General features: G+C 43.4%; 1 protein-coding gene across 1 annotated transcript in view; it reads left to right on the top strand.

Moving 5' to 3' along the window:
• The window catches only part of LOC310785736 (NLR family CARD domain-containing protein 3-like), a gene marked incomplete at its 5' end in the record, with an annotated part of 41584 nt that overhangs the window by 16200 nt on the left and 1853 nt on the right, over positions 1-23531 (top strand). Inside the window, 4 exons of the mRNA XM_083646869.1 lie at positions 3007-3180; positions 8640-8813; positions 10308-10478; positions 10584-10630. Of these exons, the coding sequence (XP_083502995.1) occupies positions 3007-3180; positions 8640-8813; positions 10308-10478; positions 10584-10630 (566 nt within the window). The remainder of the gene's footprint in view (positions 1-3006; positions 3181-8639; positions 8814-10307; positions 10479-10583; positions 10631-23531) is intronic.

Genomic DNA, 23531 nt, shown 5'->3' with positions numbered 1-23531 from the left:
TCATGAGAATACAGTACTTTAATTGAATTAAACTAAATTGTAAATTGTATTAATAATGTATCAAACTTGGGGATGGTGCTTAGGGGGACCTGATGGAGTGCAGTGCCGAAATCTTGTGCAATTTGGCATAGCGCCACCTACTGGCAACACAAAATGTGGTTTATCTCAAGAGCCGTTATTCCGATCGACTTAAAACTTCTGGAGTGCGCTGCTGGGAACCCGGCAGAGTCCATTGCCTAATTTGTAGGGCTGTCCCAAATACCCTATTTAGAGCGTCGACGATTCGCGGAGATTATTTTTCCTTTTTCTTTTTTAAAGAAAACTAGAACGACCGCAACGCGGACTTATGCCTCCGCCATTAGTTAATTCTTGAGTCCAAATCGCCATTTGAGGCAAATTGGAAGAAATTCTGTCAAGGCGCTCCTGTGATGTTGCGTTACAGAGCTTGGAAATTGGGTGTGTGAGAGGTCACAGTGACCTTGACCTTTGACCACCAAAATGTAATCAGTTCATCCTTGAGTCCAAGTTGATGTTTGAGACAAGTTTGATTAAATTGCGTCAAGGCATTCCTGAGATATCGCGTTAACAAGCTTGAAAGTGGCGTTTGAGAGCTCACCTTGACCTTTGACCTTTGACCACCAAAATCTAATCAGATCATCCTTGAGTCTAAGGCGATGTTTGAGGCAAATTTGATTAAATTTCGTCAAGGCATTCGTGACATATCGCGTTAACAAGCTGGAAAATGGCGTTTGAGAGGTCACAGTGACCTTGACCTTTGACCTTTGACCACCAAAATGTAATCAGTTCATCCTTGAGTCCAAGTCGATGTTTGAGACAAGTTTGATTAAATTGCGTGAAGGCATTCCTGAGATATCGCGTTAACAAGCTTGAAAATGGCGTTTGAGAGCTCACCTTGACCTTTGACCTTTGACCACCAAAATGTAATCAGATCATCCTTGAGTCTAAGGCGATGTTTGAGGCAAATTTGATGAAATTCCGTCAAGGCATTCGTGAGATATCGCGTTAACAAGCTGGAAAATGGCGTTTGAGAGGTCACAGTGACCTTGACCTTTGACCACCAAGTTCATCCTTGAGTCCAAGTCAATGGTTGAGACAAGTTTGATAAAATTCCGTAAAGGCATTCCTGAGATATCGCGTTAACAAGCTTGAAAATGGCGTTTGAGAGGTCACAGTGACCTTGACCTTTGACCTTTGACCACCAAAATCTAATCAGATCATCCTTGAGTCTAAGTCGATGTTTGAGGCAAATTTGATGAAATTCCGTCCAGGCGTTCCTCAGATATCGCGTTAACAAGCTGGAAAATGGCGTTTGAGAGGTCACAGTGACCTTGACCTTTGACCTTTGACCACCAAAATGTAATCAGTTCATCCTTGAGTCCAAGTCAGTGTTTGAGACAAGTTTGATTAAATTCCGTAAAGGCATTCCTGAGATATCGCGTTAACAAGCTTGAAAATGGCGTTTGAGAGGTAACAGTGAGCTTGACCTTTGACCTTTGACCACCAAAATATAATCAGTTCATCCTTGAGTCCAAGTCAATGTTTGAGACAAGTTTGATTAAATTCCGTAAAGGCATTCCTGAGATATGGCGTTAACAAGCTTGAAAATGGCATTTGAGAGGTCACAGTGACCTTGACCTTTGACCTTTGACCACCAAAATCTAATCAGATCATCCTTGAGTCTAAGTCGATGTTTGAGGCAAATTTGATGAAATTCCGTCCAGGCGTTCCTCAGATATCGCGTTAACAAGCTGGAAAATGGCGTTTGAGAGGTCACAGTGACCTTGACCTTTGACCTTTGACCACCAAAATGTAATCAGTTCATCCTTGAGTCCAAGTCAATGTTTGAGACAAGTTTGATTAAATTCCGTAAAGGCATTCCTGAGATATTGCGTTAACAAGCTTGAAAATGGCGTTTGAGAGGTCACAGTGACCTTGACCTTTGACCTTTGATCTAATCAGATCATCCTTGAGTCTAAGTCGATGTTTAACAAACATCGTACGGACGGACGGCCGTACGTACGGACGGCCGTACGGACGGACAACCCGGATCCATAATGCCTTCGGCCTGGCTATCGCCGGCGGAGGCATAATAAAAACTCCAGTAGTGTTGTGCGTGTTCTCGGCTGTGGCGATCCCGCTGGGGAACAAACAAACATGTTGTAGGCTACTCACAGAGTTGAAAGCGCACTCAGCTCAGCACCATTCCTTCCAGGCTTCTCCTGACAAAACGCACATCTGCTCCTCAACTGCTCTGAGTCTGACGTGCGAGTTTTATTTGCCATGAAATGTTGTGAATTTAACGTTATACTAACAACACGTTCCACGTGTTGATAATCCTAATATGACCGTGACGTGCGCTCTGGCTGTATCCATGTGATAGACGGAGCCAACTTCAGTTTCACTACCAGTCAGTAATAACAAATCCATGGGATAGACAGATCCAACATTATAAACAAATTAAAGGACTTGAATTCACTTGAACACTTGTAACGTTACTCACACTGGGTTAGAAAAGAAGTGTACAAAGATTCATGTTTACAACAGCTCTGCAGACCACAGCTCAACGTCAGGTGTGACTACTGGCTGGCTGTTGGGTGCATTTGTTTGTTCTCACGGCGCGTGCCGGTGTGAGTTCCCCGTGTTAAAAACAGTGTTGGCCTGAATGACCCGCCCAGCCAGGGAACTAGAGACTGTCTCACAAAGCTACACTCCACGTTAGATATTATGGAGAGAGAAAGAGAGAGGAGAGGAGGGGAAAAAAACAATAACAATAAAGCGTCTATTGCTGATTTGAGCATTGATTACCATGGCAATGATTCTAGCTTTGAAGCGTCGATTTTTTGGGTCAGCCCTACTAATTTTGTGCTATTCGGCATAGCACCACCTATACTGGCAAAAACAAAAAGCGCTTTATCAAAATGTGACGCGAGTACTAAATGGAAAACATTTTAAAGTTGTTTGTCTCCATCACTAATTCTCATGCAGACTGAATGGCTGTCAGCTGTCAGAGAGAAGCTGTGAAGCTCTGGCCTCACTTATCAGCTCCCAGTCCTGCAGTCTGAGAGAGCTGGACCTAAGTAACAATGAGCTGCACGATTCAGGGATTAAGCTGGTCTCTGCTGGACTGCAGAGTCCACACTGCAGACTGGAGACTCTCAGGTAAGATCCATTCACAGCTTTCCTCATGTGATTTGACACGTTGATTTCTCCAAAATAAGGTCCCTGGTCTCAAAACTCTCAGGTCAGTATTCCTCAATCTGCAAAGGGAGACTGCAAGTTTGACATCAGGACTCCAGAACATTTTGTCATTTTCACTGAAAATAAAGTTAGGATTTTCCAGAATGTGTTTTGTCTTGACCAACATTCATACACAGCTCTGAACCTGGAGGACTGAGAGAAGATCCTCCATGCTTTTATCTCGTCATTTTGAATACTTAAACAAATAGTAAGCAACGTTAGGAGTAACACTTTATAATTACTATACACTATAAAGCATTAATAAAGCATTATTAAATACTTAATTCACCATGAACTCATAATTTATAAAGCATTATTCATACATTACTAAGCATTAGTAAGTAAGTCATAAACACAGTTATAAAGGTTTGATTCCCGATTAATAACCTAATCTGTGATGTGTTTAATGACTGTATTCTCATACTTTGTAAATGATAGATTCACCATTTATAAACAAGTATCATATCAATTATAAACCATTTATTTATGAGTTGTTAATGGTTCATAAGATCATTTAGAAAGTGTAAGTAAAGTAATAATTATCACTTTTCAAACTGAAACCCCCCCAATTGTCCTATTTCCCCAAATCCTCGAAACACACAATTGACCTATCGCTAAGCCCCACCCCCCCGTCCTCACTCGGACGAACACAAGGCAGACTGACTAGAGTAAATGGCAGCCGTCACTGTCAAAGTTACATCCCAAGACGCTCTTCACAACCTTTTGAGCCCTGATATCGGCTAGAAGCCATCAGAAAGTACTTCACTATGCCATGGCAGTAGCCTACAACATTTAAAGCTATCGATAAAAAAAAAAGCGATACGTGCATGCCTGGAAACAGCTTTAGCGAATCTTTAATCAAACGTTTTAACGGAGGAAGACAGCAGGCGGGGATAACAGACGACTCACATCCATAATTGACATACACTTAGAGTAACCTGCTGGATACTGCTGTACAATACTGGAGGGGCGCCGGGAGAGTGAGGGCGACCAGCTGGCGAGCTCCGTAAACTTCGTAGGATATAGGCTTTTTTCTTGGAGTAATTTCGTTTTGTTTATAATTTTGTTGCGTCTATTCGCTTTGTAAATATCCAGTGTATATATCAACGTCTTTTATATAGTGCACATAGTAGCGTATTTGCACTTTTGCGGGAAAAAGCTCAGGCGGAAAAAGAGCACAGGACAACAGCGCACAGCGAACAAAGGACTATTGTTGCTCTCGCTGCGCGCAAAATGGAAGAGGGGACCCTCACCAGCGCTACCACGCACAGATACGATAGGGACACTCTAATGAACATCAGAGTGTCTATCAGAAATGGACATCAAAATCACCCCAACCAGGACTGGTTGGCACCGGACCTCGCCAAATTCCCCGAACTCAAGCAGCAGCGGCGGAGAAGGGGGAGGCGAGGAGGATTGACCGTCCGCCTACGGAGACGGGCAAACAGGCCACCTTTGCCAAGCGTACTGCTGGCTAATGTTCAATCGATTGAGAACAAGATGTGTGAATTAAGAGCACGGGCACAGTTCCAAAAGGACATAGCGAGCTGCAACGTTATGTGTTTGACTGAAACCTGGCTCTCACCTGAGACAGCAGACCACACCATCACAATACCTGGATTTAGCCTGCACAGGTCTGATAGGGACCCAAAGCGTTCCGGTAAGAAAAGAGGGGGCGGTGTTTGTTTGATGATTAATAAGAACTGGAGTACCAACAACACTAATATCGGGACGTTTTGCTCAGCAGACCTGGAATTGAATATGTCATGATTCAGTGCGTACCCCACTACAGCCCGCGGGAATTTACCACAGTAACCCTAACATCTGTGTATATTCCACCACAGGCAGACACAAAGAATGCTCTCAGAGAATTGGACCATGCGATCAGCGCACAGAAAGCAAGACAGCCGGAAACGGCGCTGGTGGTCGCAGGAGATTTTAATAGAGCGAACCTGAGGAAAAGAATGCCCACCCTCCACCAGAACATACATTGTAGCACACGGGGCAAAAACACACTGGACCAATGTTACACGGACATTCCTGGCTGCTACAAAGTAACTCCCCGCCCCCCATTCGGCAAATCGGACCACGCCTCTATCTGGCTCGTCCCCAAACACAAATCAAAGCTCAAACTCCACCCCCCAGTCCACCGAACCGCCCAACGCTGGTCAGACGAATCAGATGACATCCTGAGAGACTGTTTCGACCAAGTGATATGGAGAGAATTCAACACAGGAGACCTGGAAGAATACGCTGAAACGGTGTCATGTTTTATTAAAAATTGCACAGAGGACATAGTCCCGACAAAAACAGTTAAAACAATGCCGAACCAGAAACCATGGATCAATAGTGAGGTCCGGGCTGCACTGCACGCCCGGACCACCGCCTTCAAGTCCGGGACGCCAGAACAATACAAGCAGACGAAATACGCCCTCCGAGTTACAATAAAAAAAACGCGGAGAGAATATGGAAGGCAGCTGGAGGCAAAACTGGACTCCAACAACCCCAGAGACCTGTGGAGAGGACTGCATGCTGCCACATGTGTAGCAGATCAGCAGAGGCATAGCTTACAGCTTTTAACATCATGTTTTCCTCCTGGATCTTTTCTCTTTAGACTACGGTACCTCACATTTATTTGGAGAACGGGATTCATTCCAATGTTTTATGGTTTGACTGGTGTCTGGCGATGTTATAATCACATCAATCAATGTGCCTCCTCTTCACTAGTCTCGCTGGCCTGCCTCCTCCCCTCTCTATCTCTTCACCAACTCATGCGCATAACGTAATGACTGGAAACTCGCATAATTCAGCATTTTATTTTGCCGAATTTCTGAATACCATGATGATTTTATGATACCTTTTGGATCATGGAAGCCAAATGAGGGAGAAGACTCGTCATCTCGCTGTCACTCACCACGATCGCAGATTTAACTCCAAAACAGCAGCATTGTGGATGTGAGTGGATCTACATTTACTAGTTTAATATTATCAATTGCCTGGCCTCCCAGGATACCTCGTAATGTTGCATTTACCCCCATGCATATCGTTTGACCATTTTTTCAACTTATAAATGTATAAAACCAGAGGAAACTCGCGTTTTCTAGTGCTTCTCTATGGAGCTCTAAGCTGAGAATGTCCGAGTGTATTGTAGAGCTGCACGCGCTGTGATTGGCTCGTCTGCGTTCGGGGCGTGGCTTAGCGATAGGTCAATTGATCCCAAGTGAACCGCCCCATCTGCAAAGCTTTAGGGGAGTAACCCCACCCATCTACTGTTTAGGGATAAATAATTATTACACCTTTGACACTTAAAAACCTATAAAAATACACAAAAATGTCAATTTCACCCACTTCCCGAGGTCGTAGAGACTCATGGACGGTTTCGTTGTAAAGCCCATGCTCACTTCCTGGATAAGCGATGACAATTTCAGAAAGATCCGAGCGTCGGTTCCAGAGTTATTCAAGAAAATCCTCCTATTGGCTGTTTAAAAGGCTCTGGCAGGCTTCATTTGCATTTTCTCCCCATCATGCAATTCTGACCCTCTTAAGCCGTTTTCCCACATGCATACCGGAAAATTACCTGTAAGTCAATATCGGACATTTCCCTGAATTTCCCTTCACACCTTAGCGCTCGCATGTGGGAATCTAGTCGTCAAATAGCCGGTATGTTGGGGGGAGGGGGGAGCTTATTTGGGGGGTCGGCAAAACTCAGATGGTGAAAAAGTTTGCTTGTCACACAATACATCACACTCGTTTGACTTAAGAGCAGCGTCAAGCCAGTCGGGCTGTGACTGAAGGAGGAGGAAGGACTGTGGCCAGCGAGCAGGCAGCAGAGAGGAGAGAGGGGGAAATCAGCACGCCCACACGCTCTTATTATCACAAGATCATTTCGCCAGTTTGCTTTAATGTGCGCGAATGATTAGATTATGCCCGCTGGAACGTTAAGCAACGTGTGTAGACCTCGCCCATGAGAGAGGACCGGTGTCGCGGAAAATGACTGGACCCGTTCTTCACTTGAGTCCGCTATAGCGCATACCGCTCTTCTGACTGGTTCGAAACTGGTGAAATGTCAGCGACGTCGGGGTCGCGCTTATAGCGGTACGACCACTTTCCCACATGAAGGCATTAGACCACGTTCCGGTCATTTTGCGGTACAAAGTGTATGTGGGAAAAGGGCTTTAGAGACACAAAACCCTGAGTGAAACACATCTCTCAGAATCACCCCCCTGGCCGTTTGGGCATTCAGACATCTGCCTCCATTGGTCAAGGCCAGCCCAAACCTTCTATCTCATTTATTACATGCTTTATAAGGCATAGATAGTCCTCACTTTAGATGAGCTCTCATGAAATACTTAACTAAGGACTAGTAACTACCTTAATTAATCATGAGTTTGAGTATCAATAAGTGTTTATAAACCATCTATTAACACTCACTAACCATGTCCAAATCATATGCACAAATGTACACATGAATGTACATACGTTGATTAACCATTTACTTACACGTTCTAAATGATCTTATGAACCATTAACAACTCCTAAGTAAATGGTTTGTAATTGATATAATACGTATTTATAAATGGTGCATCTATCATTTACAAAGTATGAGAATACAATCATTAAACACATTAGAGATTAGGTTATTAATCAGGAATAAAATGTTTATAACTGTGTTACTAATGCTTAGTGATGTATGAATAATGCTTTATAAATGATGAATTCATGATGAATTATGTATTTAATAATGGTTTATTAATACTTTATAGTGTATAGTTATTATAAAGTGTTACCACATTGGGTGCTGCTCAGTGATTTTCACTGCACAGTGAGGTTATCGTTTCACAGCACACTGTGGGATATGTCGCTAGTAATCACAGTAACGTGAACGTTCACAATCATGACCACTAATCATTACATAATGTTAGGCAAACAACAGATGACTAAATAAATGGTTAATGATAATTGAATGACAGCAATAGCCAATGAGCTGCATTGAGTCATTCGGTTAGAAATCCATGGTGCATCATGAGAATACGGCACTTTAATTGAATTAAACTTAATTGTAAATTGTATTACTAATGTATCAAACTTGGGGAGTGCACTTAGGGGGGCCTGATGGAGTGCAGTGCTGAAATATTTTGCAATTTGGCATAGCGCCACCTACTGGCAAAACAGAAAGTAGTTTATCTCAAGAAGCGTTCTTCCAATTGACTTCAAACTTGGGGATTGCGCTACTGGGAACCCGACAGAGTGCAGTGCCTAATTTAATGCTATTTGGCATAGCACCACCTATACTTGAAAACACAAAAAGTGGTTTATCATTTATGAGTGCTAAATGGAAAACATTTTAAAGTTGTTTGTCTCCATCACTAATTCTCATGCAGACTGAGTGGCTGTCAGCTGTCAGAGAGAAGCTGTGAAGCTCTGGCCTCACTTCTCAGCTCCCAGTCCTGCAGTCTGAGAGAGCTGGACCTAAGTAACAACGAGCTTCACGATTCAGGGATGAAGCTGGTCTCTGCTGGACTGCAGAGTCCACACTGCAGACTGGAGACTCTCAGGTAAGATCCATTCACAGCTTTCCTCATGTGATTTGACACGGCTCCCACAGCTCATCAAATATGGCATTCACAAAAAAAATGTATTTGCAAGACATTGTTGAGTGACACTCCTACTTTGATGTCACATCAGTGATATATATTGAATATATTGAGATCCCGCCTCCACTCCGTTCTTGTGAGCATGACTGCTCACTACAGTGTGGCAGACTGTAGTAAAAAGCTTCTCCATCCGCTAAGTGGTTTCTACTTTAGCCGTGCGTGACGACCGCATGTTTTTGATCATTGTCAGTTCCTCCAAAACATACAACTGTTGCTGTTTTCCACCTGTGAGTTTTGTTGCTTTCACACATGTATCTCAGTCAAAATAAAAGCTCTCTGCAGAGCTATGTCATTGTGACTTCATGACATTTCATATCACACACACACACACACACACACACACACACACACACACACACACACACACACACACAGGGCCCAGTTGCACAAAGCTCCTTATGTTAAGATTTCCATTAGGGTCCGAGGTAAGGTGTCCATAAAATAGAATCGACTGCACAAAACACCCTTAAATCTTCTCGATAAGGTTAAACATTTTAGGGAAAACATAAGCACAAGATTTAAGGGTGTTTTGTACAGCCGATTCTATTTTATGGACACCTTAACTCGGACACAAGTACAAAGTAACATTTGCTTTGTAGGCATAAACAAAAGTAAAACAAAACTAGAAAAGTGCACTCAGTAGAGTGCAGATCTCCACCAGGTGCTGCTACACCTCATCATGGCCAAACCCAAACCCAACTGCGAAGAAAACCACTTGCAGATTACAAGGCAACATTAACATTGTTTAAAGGTCCATTCAGCGATGTTTTTGTGTTAAAATAGCCTAAATGTTAAATGGCTCTATATTCTGACAGCAATCACTGAAATAGAGTGTTTGGTCAGTAACTCCAAACCCCCCGCTGTACTCTGTCTCTCTCCTGTAGACATATAGTCCACCTCCCACTATCCAATCAGAGAAATGTTGACATTTTCTGGGAAACAGAAGGTCAGATCGCGATGGCTCTAAAGGACTATAATGTATTTTTTCACAATTGTGAATTGAGACTGGCTGCCACAGCTGTCAATCATCCCTTTGTATATCGTCAAATAACTACTTAAAAACAAACTGATCAGAAACATGACCACTTGAACATGATTAGCATGATAAGAATGATCTAAAATGATAGAAACCACCTTTGGGAAATAATATCTGATGTGTACGTTGATTGTTTAGTTTGGCTCATTTCCCACCCACTAACATGGCGGAGGCGGGACTTGTGACGTATACTGGGACTGACCGCCAGGGCGGCGATCTAAGATGATTTGGCCTCCTGAAAAGAGCTGATATCCTGTCCATTCTTTTTACAGTCAATGATCTATACCTCCATATAATGAAACTGTGTGTGTGTGTGTGTGTGTGTGTGTGTGTGTGTGTGTGTGTGTGTGTGTGTGCAGGCTGTCATTCTGTATGATCTCAGAGGAAGGCTGTGCTTCTCTGGCCTCAGCTCTGAGCTCCAACCCCTCCCATCTGAGAGAGCTGGACCTGAGCTACAATCATCCAGGAGCCTCAGTGAAGGTCCTCTCTGATGGACTGGAGGATCCACACTGGAGACTGGAAACTCTCAGGTATTGAGAGACAACGCCTGCTAGAAGGCTGAGAGTCACACACATCTTCTCTGTCTCAGTGAGAAGAGGAGGAATCTGCTGGTCTGACTTTGTTTATTCCTCCAGTGTGGACCATGGTGGAGTGCAGAGGCTGAAACCAGGTGTGAGGAAATGTAAGTGTGTATTTAGTTTGATTCATTAACAAACTAACTTCAATGTCAGAATCAGAGTTATTTTACTCACCCAGGTATGTTTTCACTTACAAGGAAACTGACTTGGTGTGACCGCCTAATTTTAGTTGTATGAACGACCGTGGACAATAGCTCCCTCTTGAGGGACTTTCTAAGAGACTTAATGTGAAAGCAGCTGTGAGCCTATAACCATTATGACTTATAAGCATATATAACCCTAACCCTCCTGAGGGACTTCCTAAGAGAGAACAGTTCAAGTTAAAAAATATAGCTGCAAGCGGCAATTGAGGCGTCCAGGCACAATTTGAAAAGACAGACAGAGAGACAAAACATTACTATACTGTAGGTAGAAAGTAGAAATACAGATAAGATATTAACTTTTTGCATTTTTAGCACCCACTAGTGGTAGTTTGGGTGTATTCCAGCAACACTGCTCAACATGTCTTACTTTTGGTGGGATTTGATGAATGGATTATGAGAGTTAGGAGGACATGTTTCGTTAAAGCGTTGGGGCCCTATAGCGTACACCGGTGCAGAAGGCATCTGCGGTAGCGTTTGCGTCTGTGCTGGCTTTCTTTTCTATCGTCCACCTGCACACCTGCAGGCCGTGCGCCCGGTGCCGGGAAGATAGCAAGCAGCTTTGTGCTCCCAAACGCGCCCGTGGGCGTGCTGCTCTGAAAAGTAGGTGTGTCCATGGAAAATCCTGACACACTGCCATCGTACAGATGAGCACAAACAACTGTGTTTAGACGAGCTGAGACCACTTCTTACCACAATCTACACCTCTCTCTCTCTCTCTCTCTCTCTCCAAATCTCTCTGTCTTGTCTATGTCTCTCTCTCAGGTTTATAACTTCATAAAGAAATTAAAGACCCACTTATTTAAAAAAAACCTCAAATAGTAATATAATATTACAACTACTACTAATAATAATAAATAAATAACTTTATTTATATAGGACGAATCAGCATTACATCACAACAACAAAAACAGCACTTAGTGAACTCAGTTAACTAGTATGAGTTGTGCCAAACAAACGTTAATATCTCAAAAACTATCCATCACATCACTTATATTTAGACTTTGTGAGTGAGAGCAGAAGTAGCTCAAGGGTTTGATGTATAATATATGTATGTTGTCTTAAAGTTCTGTGAACTGTCACAGTTTTGTGTAGATTTAGGCCATGTCCACACGGAGACGAGTTTAGGTGTATCCGCTAAAGTTTTTTGTCATATAGACGTTTCGTCCAGATGGAACCGCGTTCTGGGACTATACGTTCTGGGAGTATACGCTAATTTTTCAAAACGGGTCCCAGAGTGATTAAATCTGAAGACGCCACCCTTGCATTTCCGTGTTTACAACCCATACGCATCTTTCCTGAAACGATGACGCCATAGCCCCACCTCTCTCCACCAGCAACAATAACAATCATGGCAGTAGCTACTGAGCCTGTTGGGGATCTTGCAGCAAAATATAATGCTCCTCTATTACCACCGTCAGCAACAAGTGGACACGGAGAACAGCGTGTAGCCTACAACATCCTCAGGGCTCCACACAGCTGACTCTTCCCATCCACCCCTCCCCTCCCTTCATCGGATATTTCCCAGAAGGCTTAGCGGCGGCTACATTTTTACAATAACACAAACAAAATCAGGCTTAACGTGTTAGATAGAAATTTATTTTTAATACAACATGCAATTCTGGAATATTTTAATTTTGGACAAAATGAAATGAAATGTAAACCCTGAGTGTAACCGACATACCCCGGCTTGCCCTATATATAGCCCTCGTAAATACAACGTGAATAGGGAAGTGAGAGTTTTGAGGAACACGCGGTTGCACTGTGATGTCCGCTCGTCCGCTCTGTCCACTCCAACAAGACTTGAACTTACTTGACGCGACTTTTTCAATAAAAACACATTTATGCCATGAGTTTATATAATGTATATTTATGTTGCATCATTTAGCCTGTGCTGTGATGTGCAGGAGCGGCCAATACGCTGGGATGTGTTTGCAACATGTCTAAAGATCATGGAAGTGGATGATATCAGGAATGTCACCTATAGTTAACGTTCTATATTGTAGGCTACAGGGAGACCATCAGCCCTGCTGAACAGCTCTGCATTTGCCTGTATACTGTAGGTTTCATCATTTTATTCATCGACATGGCAAACCTCCCCGCAAAGCCAAGGGTTTAAGCTGCTGCTACAGTGAGATACACATTATAGACTGTGCGCCCCTAGAGGTTGTATGCCATTATTGACGAGATTGTCTTTCTCTGTTATTCTACAGCGGTTTCAGTGGTTTCATGTGGATACACACATTTCTTGAAACGTTTCCATGTTTATGGAAAACTTTTCTGAAACGAAAAAAAAAAGATAGCTTCCGTCTCCGTGTGGACATGGCCTTAGTCTAAAGTACAGCCTGCTATGTGAGACACACTCAAGGCTGGTCCCATTATAAAGGCTGAAAAAAGCATCAAACATAAACTGTGATTTCTCAAATAGTACAAACGATAAATTAAAGCTGAGTTAAGCTGATAAAGTCCTAAAAGTGCTGACTCGTTGAAAGTTTAAATGGAGTGTTAAAGTTTGAAGGAGCAGTTAGAGGTCAAAGAGGGCGTGGTTTCACATTGAACACTGTTTAAAACCAACAGCAGTTTCCTCCAGAAGCTGTGAAGCGGTTTGTTCCAAACAGCCTGATCCCTCATCCAGCAGCTTTCATCAGATCAAATACAGCTCAAAGTGCTTCACACACACACACACACACACACACACACACACACACACACTAGGGTTTAATCCCGGGAAACGGGATTCCCGGGAAAAAATGTTGTTGTATTTTTAAATGCAGAACATATTGGAATAGGCCTATATTTAGAAATATGCAGACAGTTTACTTTCTTAAATGATGTAGCCTATGTTTTAAAAGAACATGTAATATATCGTCGCTGTGCAATGAAAACCACCTAAGTCCATTTTTTATGATTTTTACTTTTGAATATAAATGGAATATATCCATTCTCCTCCATCTACTGGCAGGTTTTGGCGTCTAAATGACCAATAAAAACACGTTTTACTGGGTAAAGTATGTAACACGTACCACCATTGGATGCTAGACCCGCCCATCACATCACGTATGTGACAGTCAGACCTCCATGCTCCGCCCCACCTCATGAGGACTTCCCCAGAAAAGTCACCAGGCACGCTGCTGACCCGAATGCCGGCTGTGTTCGGCTTGGTTTTGTGTGATTCTGGCATCGTCTGACGTAAATAGATCAATAAGGTGTTTTCGGGTTGTCCTTGGGCTGCAAACTCATTTAAAGTATGCAAATCGCAGTTGTTTCTGACAAGAATAATGTCACGTTACTCCGGGACTGCTCAACCCATGACAGAGCCACTCTCCTCGGCTTGGCAGAGTGAAGCGCTCCGCCGCGCGTCCCCGCTGCCTGGAGCACAGCGGCTCGTGCGCGCGCTCTAAAAGGCAGGCTCCCACACGCTGCTGTCTGGCCGCCAGAAAGTGCTTCAGACTCCGTGTGATTATCCTGTAACAGCATTTGAGCTTATTCAGGTAAGATATTTATAATGTAATGACACATTCAGCGATAAACTGTCTACAATGAAGACATGTGTCAAATATGACAACGTGGTGTTCAGTATTTTATGAGCACAGGGTTTTTCCCATTTCCTGAACAGTTGGCGATTTGGAGATACGTGGCTTTCATTGCACAGCGACGATATATATATATATATTAGGCTACTGTAAGCATTGTAAAGTCATTAAATGATCACGATGTACATGTATAGACCTTATTCTCTAACGCTGGACAGCACCATATTGTTGACATACCGTCCTGCGCGCACACAGCGCTGCAGCTGACAACTAGTAACAGCCTTATTGTCGTTTCTGTTCCATTACAAAATAGCGATGCTAATGACACCAATAAAAACCCCACAGTTGTTGTTTGTATGCTGGCGACGGCAGCCATTAATGCCTGTAATAAATAAACAAAAGAACGAGCTGAACAGACTTTGCTGTGAGGAGCTGTCAGAAAGTTTCACCTGTCTCAACTAACTATCCACACATCTCCTGTGCTGCTGTCTGAGGACGGTAGAGATAGAAACAAACCACGGGGACTTTATTGCTGTCATTACTACAGCCGTGTGTAACGCAGGTCACCATCCGAACACAATTGGAACGATACAGGTAACGCTAACGGCGGCTAGCTTCCTATAAACGCTGCTCTTACATAGGCTGTCACTTTGAGAGCTGCTGCGTTATGTCAACAATATGGCGGCGGTGGGCGTGTCAGTACGTGAGTGACGTCAATCGAATAAGGTCTATAGGCATTTCGGAGACATCAAAGTGAATCAATGAACCAACAATCAATCAATTTTCTATTTATATAGCGCCAAATAACGAGGTATTGCAGGCAGATTTTAATACTATCTTCTCTGACAACAATGCTATAGCCAGTCATTTGAAATTTGATATCCTTTGCAGAGTGGAATTAATTTCTGATTTTATTTCGGCGTGTTTTAGCCATGTGCCTTTGTGTGCTGTGCGCCGGTGGAACACACTGAAAGCTTATTGCACAACATAGCCTAATAAACACAAAGCCCACGATGTTTCTTTTCTTTTCTACTACACTTCTGACTTGCTTGAGGGGATTGTGCCATGACCGTTAATGCAGTAGCCTACGAGACGGAGATTGAGCACCGTGCAAACTTCACCAGCGGTGAAAACGACAATCAGCCCAGCCGTGCGTCCTCGGTTCGTGTGCCCCAGGTTGGGCAATGGGCATGATGGTCTGGTTGTAGGCGATGTCCGTGCACAGAGGGGTGGAGATAGTCTGATACAGCCGTGCTCCGGTATGCGGTATGGAGATGTCTGGGCACGGCTGGAAGACGAGCGGTGCAGCTGCCAGAGCGCAGCGCAGCAGCCCATATAAAAGCACACGTTGACGGGTATCAGACAGCATTGATGTTGTGCGTAAAAGAGGGTGAAAACAGGCTGATCGACTCATTTTCGGGAAAAATATGAAACCCTAACACACACACACACACACACACACATAGACACACACACACACACACACACACACACACACACACGACATTATTCAAACCATAAGGAATAAGATCATAGAAAAGACAAACCATCTCACTCTGCCCATTGATTGAGACAATTATGCATGAGGAGATTCTGTTCCAACACACACACACATGCACGCACACACACACGCACACACACACACACACACACACACACACGTGCGCGCGCGCACACACACACACACACACACACACACACACCTAGACACACACGCACACACACATGCCCACACATAGACACACACGCACACACACAGACACAGACACACACACATGCGCACGCATAAACACACACACAGACACAGGCACACATAGAGCAGGGCTCGACATTAACGGATGCCCGGTTCCGGGCATCCGTTAATGTCCCAAAAAATTGAAGAACCCAAAAACCCCAAAAATTGACAACCATTTCTTGGCCTTTGGTTGCCATAGTGGCAACCACGTTATGTATTTGTTTTAACAAATACATATTTTTTAATACTTGAGTGACACGCTGACATTTTATTGCTGTTACAATGGGAACGATGTTGCTAATTACCAGAAGGAACCCAGTAGACACGTGCGGTGTGTTTACTCAGGTCAGACGCTGCGCGCACACCGGCTCAGCTGCAAGCACACGTTTGATATGGCCAAACAGATAGAAGTTGTCTGGCTGTGTGAAAGCCCCAACTAACATTAACCTGGTGTGGTGTCAACATCACAAATGAACGAGCAAGAAAGATGATTCGACTGACAAATAACCAGATGAACCGCTTGCACGAAAAAACAATGGCATTTGAGAAAAAGAGGACAACCGTGTCAGGGGAAACACACCTACTCGTAAACTATGTATGAATGTAACGAGGCGAAGTGCGTCTGAACTGCACGCGGAAAGTATTCCACGAGAAAACACCCGCGTGTCATACATACGCAGCCCATGAGATCGGGTTGGAGAGAGAGGGATTGCGGCGGGGACAGAGCGGGCAGGCCAAGGCCGCTTCTGGGCCTTTTGGGGCCATCGACATAAAAAGAGATATCATTCATATATATCTCAATGTTTGGGGCCCCATGCAAAATCTTCGAGTGGGGGCCCCAAACCACTGTCATCATAGTATGAACATGAATGAGAGGCATAGGCTACTTCATTATCAATAACGCGTTTAATTAATAAATTAAGCACAATATGAACAATAACTGCTATAAAATATATGAAAATGAAAGTTCACAAATATTAATTAAACAAATCCTTTCAGTGCAAATGCATTATAAAAACAAAAAAGAACTAAGATTTGTTTAGAAAACGAAATTACACAAATGTATTATTATTATTATCATTATGTAACCTCCTCTTGCCCCCTGTAGGCTCTGACCAGCAGAGTCACATACACAGCAGTATCTAGAATGAGGTGGATGTTATACTGGCCTAAGTATATCATTTCAATAACAGGATCCTGAGTTTCTAGCTGTTGGTGTTGAGCTGGCTAGATCTCCTATTTATCAGTAAGAGTCAGTTCAGGCTTGAATAAATGAATAATAGCGTGGTGCCTCCACTGTGGAATTACTAAACTCTATGAGCTAAATGTGTATTCCGCAGAAATAAAAGTAAGTATGTGTGTATCAGTATGTAAGTGTAAACCTAATAATAATAAATTGTTCAGGACAACAAGATAAAAAGGAATAACAAATATAAATGTATTTAGATTGTGTTGTATTGGTTTAACACAAAATAAACACAAAATTCACAATACCAGGAATCTTAAAATAACAATAAACGTTTCAAGTTTACCCAATAATAAGATAAAAGTTCCAAATGTACCTTGTGTTAATTTACCTTATAGTGCAAAAATACCCCAAAGAAAATATGTAGGCCACTCACGATCCAGCCACGTTAATCCTCTTCTCGCGATTTTGCGGCGTTATTTAAGCTGACTGTCCCTCACGCGGGTTCGAGCAGAAACGTCCATCTTGATAGTAAGTTACGAGACTTGCACGTTATCACTTTAGTCATGAAAACAACAAAACGGCTCGGCTTGGCTTCACTTCACTTGAAACTGTAGAAAAGAGTTTCGGACTGCGACACGCACACGAGTCTCGACTGCACAGTAATATTTGTGCCAATACCTTGACGTATTTCAGTCAACAAATATTATTATCTCCAAACGTTAAACTTTGTTTTATACTGCACGCAGCTCAGTTCCCAAACGTCTTCACATGTGTCTCTCTCTGACCAGACTGGTGACAGCCTAGTATGCTTTCCGGATTCCTCCTAGCCCCACCCCAGTCATTTTTCATTGGCTTAGAGCACAGCAGCGCGATCCCCGATTGGCTTAGCAACATGTCACTCAACAAACAATAAGAACTTGGCGCAAATAGGAAAATGAACATTCACAAGAAAACAAGCATCACGGTGAATGTAGTTTCTCATTAAATTCACCCATACTGGAATAAAAACACTCTAATCACATTTCCCATAAGAAAGAAAACACTGTTATCACGTTTCTCATTTACCTATATTTTTGAGGTCTCTACAATTATTACTACTACACCCGGTGCGCGCACTGAATAGGCCTATTATTACTATATACTATAGACTATTATACTTTTCTGTCACATCGTCATTATTAAGCCGGCTTATCAGAATCAGAATCAGAATCACTTTTATTGCCACAGTATGCAAGTTACATAGGAGGAATTTGTCTTAGTGTTTGTATGCAGCGTAGTGGGCACATCAATATACAGAGATAAGAAGTAGGAAGATAACTAAAGATAATCACAAAGTTGCAAGTGCAATCAAATCGAGTAAATATATACAATATGTACATGAGTGGTGAAGTGTTCTGTGGATGATAAATATGAATTTACGTTGAATTTACATGAGATTTACAGACTGAGTTAAATATACATTAAATAGGCAGTGGATTTACATGAATTTACAGTCGGAGTTAAATAAGAGTTTACATTGAAATGTACAGGCTAAGTTAAATAGGCATTCAATGCGCAGGGAGTTCCAGTTTTATGGGGGGGGGGGGGGGTTCAGTTGAGTTTAGGAGGAGGTAGTGGTGAGTTTGTGTGTGTGTGTGTGTGTGTGTGTGGGGGGGGGGGGTCGGCTGATGGCGGTTGGGAAGAAGCTGGTCTTGTGGCGGGTGGTTCTGGTCTTGGCAGACCTCAGTCTCTTGCCGTGGGGGAGTGTCTTAAGGAGTTTGTGGCCAGGGTGGGAGGGGTCAGCCATGATCTTGCGAGACCGCTTCAGTGTCCTGGCTGCATGCAGGTCCTGGAGGGATGGCAGGTTGCATCCGATTATCTTCTCATCGCAGCGGATGATGCGTTGAAGTCTGTTAGTGTCTTTGAGAGTGGCAGCAGCATACCAGACAGTGATGGAGGAGGTGAGGATGGACTCAACGATGGAGGTGTAGAAGTGCACCATCGTGGCCTTTGGCATTTTGAATTTCTTCAGCTGCCGTACAAAGTACATCCTCTGCTGTGCCTTCTTGGTGAGAGCTCTGATGTTCAGCTCCCATTTGAGGTCCTGGCTGATGATGGTCCCCAGGAAGTGGAAGAACTCCACAGTGTTGACTGGGGAGTCACCCAGGGTGATGGGGGAAGGTGGGGCTTTGTTCCTCCTTATGAATGCATAGTATCTTCATTACTCAAAATATAAGGCGACCAAAAATGGCAACCATATTTTTAGTCGGGCAACCAAAAGCTCCTGCCAGGTTGCCACTCCGGCAACCACTTTTAAAAGTTAATGTCGAGCCCTGTAGAGACACACACACACACACACACACACAGAGGCGGGCACACAGACATGCGCACACATATACACACATGCACACACACACACACACAGACACAGGCACACACACATACGCATACAGACACACAGACACAGGCACACACACATGCGCACACATAGACACACACGCACACACACACACACACACACACACACACACACACATGCACACACACACACACAGGCACACACACATGCGCACTAGACCTGTGAATCTTCACTGGCCTCACGATTCGATTACGATTCATCTGTCAATGATTCAATTTGATTCCACGATGCATCTTGATACAGCTCAAAGTATTGCAGCTCCACGTATCACATCCTCAATTTTCTGTACTATTACTGCACATTTCATCAATTAATACAAGCAGTCAGATAAATATCAAGTCCCTTTTTTACTTTAAAGTGCTTTAAAATCTGAATGTCAACAGAAATTTAAACATAAACGATTCTACGATTCATCTGTCAACTAGGGCTGTGCCGATTCACTTATCTCCCGATTCGATACTATCACGATACTTGGGTGCCGATTCGATATATATTGCGATTCTTAAGTATTGCGATTCTTAAGTATTGCGATTCTACGATTATTGCGATTCGATATTACGATTTATTGCGATTTCTTTTTTCTTTTTTTTTCTCCTTTTTCGTTTTTTTTCTTTTTTTTTACACTAGAACATGGGAAAAGTTGAATCATACACTTCTAGAGACTGTATATTATATCATGAGTAGGGCTGGGCGATATAGTTAAAAAGTATATTGATATAACATCTTTCATATCAGTCGATATCGATAATTATAGATCATTTTAATTACCCGTTTTTATTAATAAAAAACCTGAGAAGAAAAAGGTTGCATTAATAGCCACTTCATTTTGAACCACCTTATTTTCAAGGCACACAGGTAGGTCTAATTTGTCACACACACACATACATGCTCTGAGTGCAACTGCAAGCAGTAATTTACAGACATGGTGACGTTTTACTTTGTTGACAGCCTAGCGTTGACAGCCTTCTAAAAAAACGTTTGGTAACGTGTATTTCAGGGTTGTAGGGTTAACGTTAGGTGAATCAGAGGTGTGGAAAAGCCTGGGTTTTGCTTTGACTTGCTTAACTACATTATGTCATAGGCTTATGTAGGGCTGGAGGGCGACCGCGCGCCGTTTGTTGGGTGAGAAAAAGCCTTGCCTCGCTGGAAATGCGGTACATTTCTGAAGTACAGTTTTATATACGCATCAAGACTCCGCCCAAGCAGAAGACATAAAGTCATATAAGCTGTGTGCTCAATAGATGACACAATGAGTTATTCCTGTCCCCAAAGTACAAGTAGAACCTTTCCAACACTTCAACTTTGTCTCTGCTCACAGAAGTGAATTGAGCTGCGGATGCCATTCCGTAAAGTAACGTTGCAGACGTCCGTATTTGTGAAATTGGTGTCTTAACATTAACGTTAATTTCCCTGGCGCTTATTAATAGAACAGATGTTAACACGTTACGTTAACACGAATTGAAACTCACCCACATCGAATTCTTTGTAACGCCGGGTGAGATCAAACGAGAGGCGTCAGCGGAGGACCAAAATGTGAGACTCATTAGCCAGGAATGGGTCTCGCGCTACTTTTGCATGCTAAAATAAAGCTGATAATGTACAATTTGATTCAAGGGGGGGAAAACCCTTTCAGAGTACAACACAAACTGTCTATTTTGCTGCAACTCGACAGTGCTGCTTAATCCAGGAGATGTCGGGACTCTCTGCTCTGGATCAAACCACACACACACACAGAGCATGTGAGTGGAGTGGAGCCGCTCCATCACTCCAGACAGATTTCACCCATCCCTGCTCACATGCTCTGACACACACACACACACACACACACACACACACACACACACACACACACACACACACACACACACACACACACACACACAGACGCACACACACACACACACACACACACACATTCTCTCTCACACACACACACACACACACATACGCACACACACACACATAGACACACACACATAGACACACACACATAGACACACACACACACACACACACACACACACACACACACACACACATAGACACACACGCACGCGCACATTAGGGTTGTGCGATGTCATCAAAATACCCATCGTGATTGTTTTACAGTGAAACATCCTTTTGTACGATGGCATCATCATTGGGGTTGGAGGTTGGGGGAATAATTAATGATTTATTAAGTCGCTGCGTTGCTGTAATGCCATTTCGCTAGCCGCTGCAATGCGTTCACCTTAACAACAGGACAGCTGAGCCTGAGCTCTACATGATACCAGCGGGCTTTGATAGCCTCTGCTCTGTGCTACAGCACAGAGCCAGGTGACTGAAGTGGGCAGTGGCTGTCACTACCAGCAATTTGAACGGCGCAAAACAAATAACGTTAACGTTGTTACATATCCTCACCAACAACGTGTGTGTGTTGAATTTAACTAGCTGGCAGAAAACCGACTGAATTAGTGGCTGATATAACGTTAGATTCGCGTGGGCTTTTGAACCTAATGTAATGAGAGGGAGTTTAGGAGGAATGGCTTGAGAAACGCAGCTGCTGTATCTATATGGAGTGATTCCAACTTTCACTTTGGAAACAGGCGAGTTAAATTCACAGTTGAAAACTTGTACTCACTTTGTGTTGAAAACAGGAAAGAACGTGAAGTTTCTTAAAACAGCACACATTTATTTCTAACAGATAATTAATCACGATGATCCGATGTAGAAGGCTCAGAGGTCGATGGGGGGTCGGCCAATCACGATGGTCGATGCCACCGTCCATCGTGCCAACCCTAGCGCACATACACACACAGAGACACGCACACACACGCACACATACAGAGCAGACACACACACACACACACACACTAGGGGGGAGACACTGGCACCAAGTATTGATATTTTATTAAAAAATGCAGGATCTTGAAACTGATTCCCCCACAGCCATTTTGATAAACAGCGTCGTCGGGTTGTCAAAAATATTGATACTTAAATACTTACTCGACATTTTAAACGGATAGAATACTCATTTTCTACACTATCAAGTTTATCGATACCAGCAGCGCTTCCTCTGCCTCCTCCACGCACACGCACGCACGCACACGCACGCACACACGCGCGCGCGCACACGCACGCACGCACACACACACACACACACACACACACACACACACACACACACACAGCAGCTGTTAGCTACATGAGCTAATCCCACTACTGCTGCTGTAACCACTTCACCAACAGTGTGAGTGACCAAATGTTTCACTTGTTAACCAGTTGGAGTGATGCTCTTTCCAGTAACATTTAGGCTTTGAAATGTGTTGATACATGGACCCTGCTTGTAGATTGCAGCTACATTGAACGTGAAACACATTGCCGGTGGAGGTACCCGGATGTAGCAGACAAAGAGTATTGAAGGCAACAGACGAAGCCTGTTTTGTTGTTTTTTACAACAGCGCTCCCGCCTTGATGTTGCAGTGGAACCACTGAGGGGAACAACTCAGTCGTCAGTTCTTATCGATTTAACTTCTTTGGTGCAGAATTGTCGAAGTTGTCCTGCTTTGCTACTCGATGATTGACACAGACAGCAACCAGTCTGTACGTAAGTGAATCAGTGGGGATAGCAGAGCGTCCAGAGCCTAATGATGATTCATTTGGAATGGATTCATTGGGGTTGGTCAACTTTAGGCTAAGAGGCACACTGATGGCAGTAACAAATAGCAGACACTGTGATATTTAGAAGTGAATGGTGGACATGCAGAGCTGCTGTTTGGGCTGTCTTGGGCTACACTCTGAGCATACTGGGGGCAGCAGCTCAGCTTGAGGGAGGCTTTGGAGGGAATTGGAGCCTCCATGAAACATGAAAGCTGGAACATCCCCACCCCCCACTAACTACTTAAGACAATTTCAAAATATATTGTGAATATATGCCATTGTTCTCTTGTTTTAATAATAACAAAAAAAAG

This window comes from Poromitra crassiceps (assembly GCF_964638095.1).
Source record: "Poromitra crassiceps genome assembly, chromosome: 11".
Classification (NCBI taxonomy): Eukaryota; Metazoa; Chordata; class Actinopteri; order Beryciformes; family Melamphaidae; genus Poromitra; species Poromitra crassiceps.
This window is presented reverse-complemented; position numbering and strand designations above follow the sequence as displayed.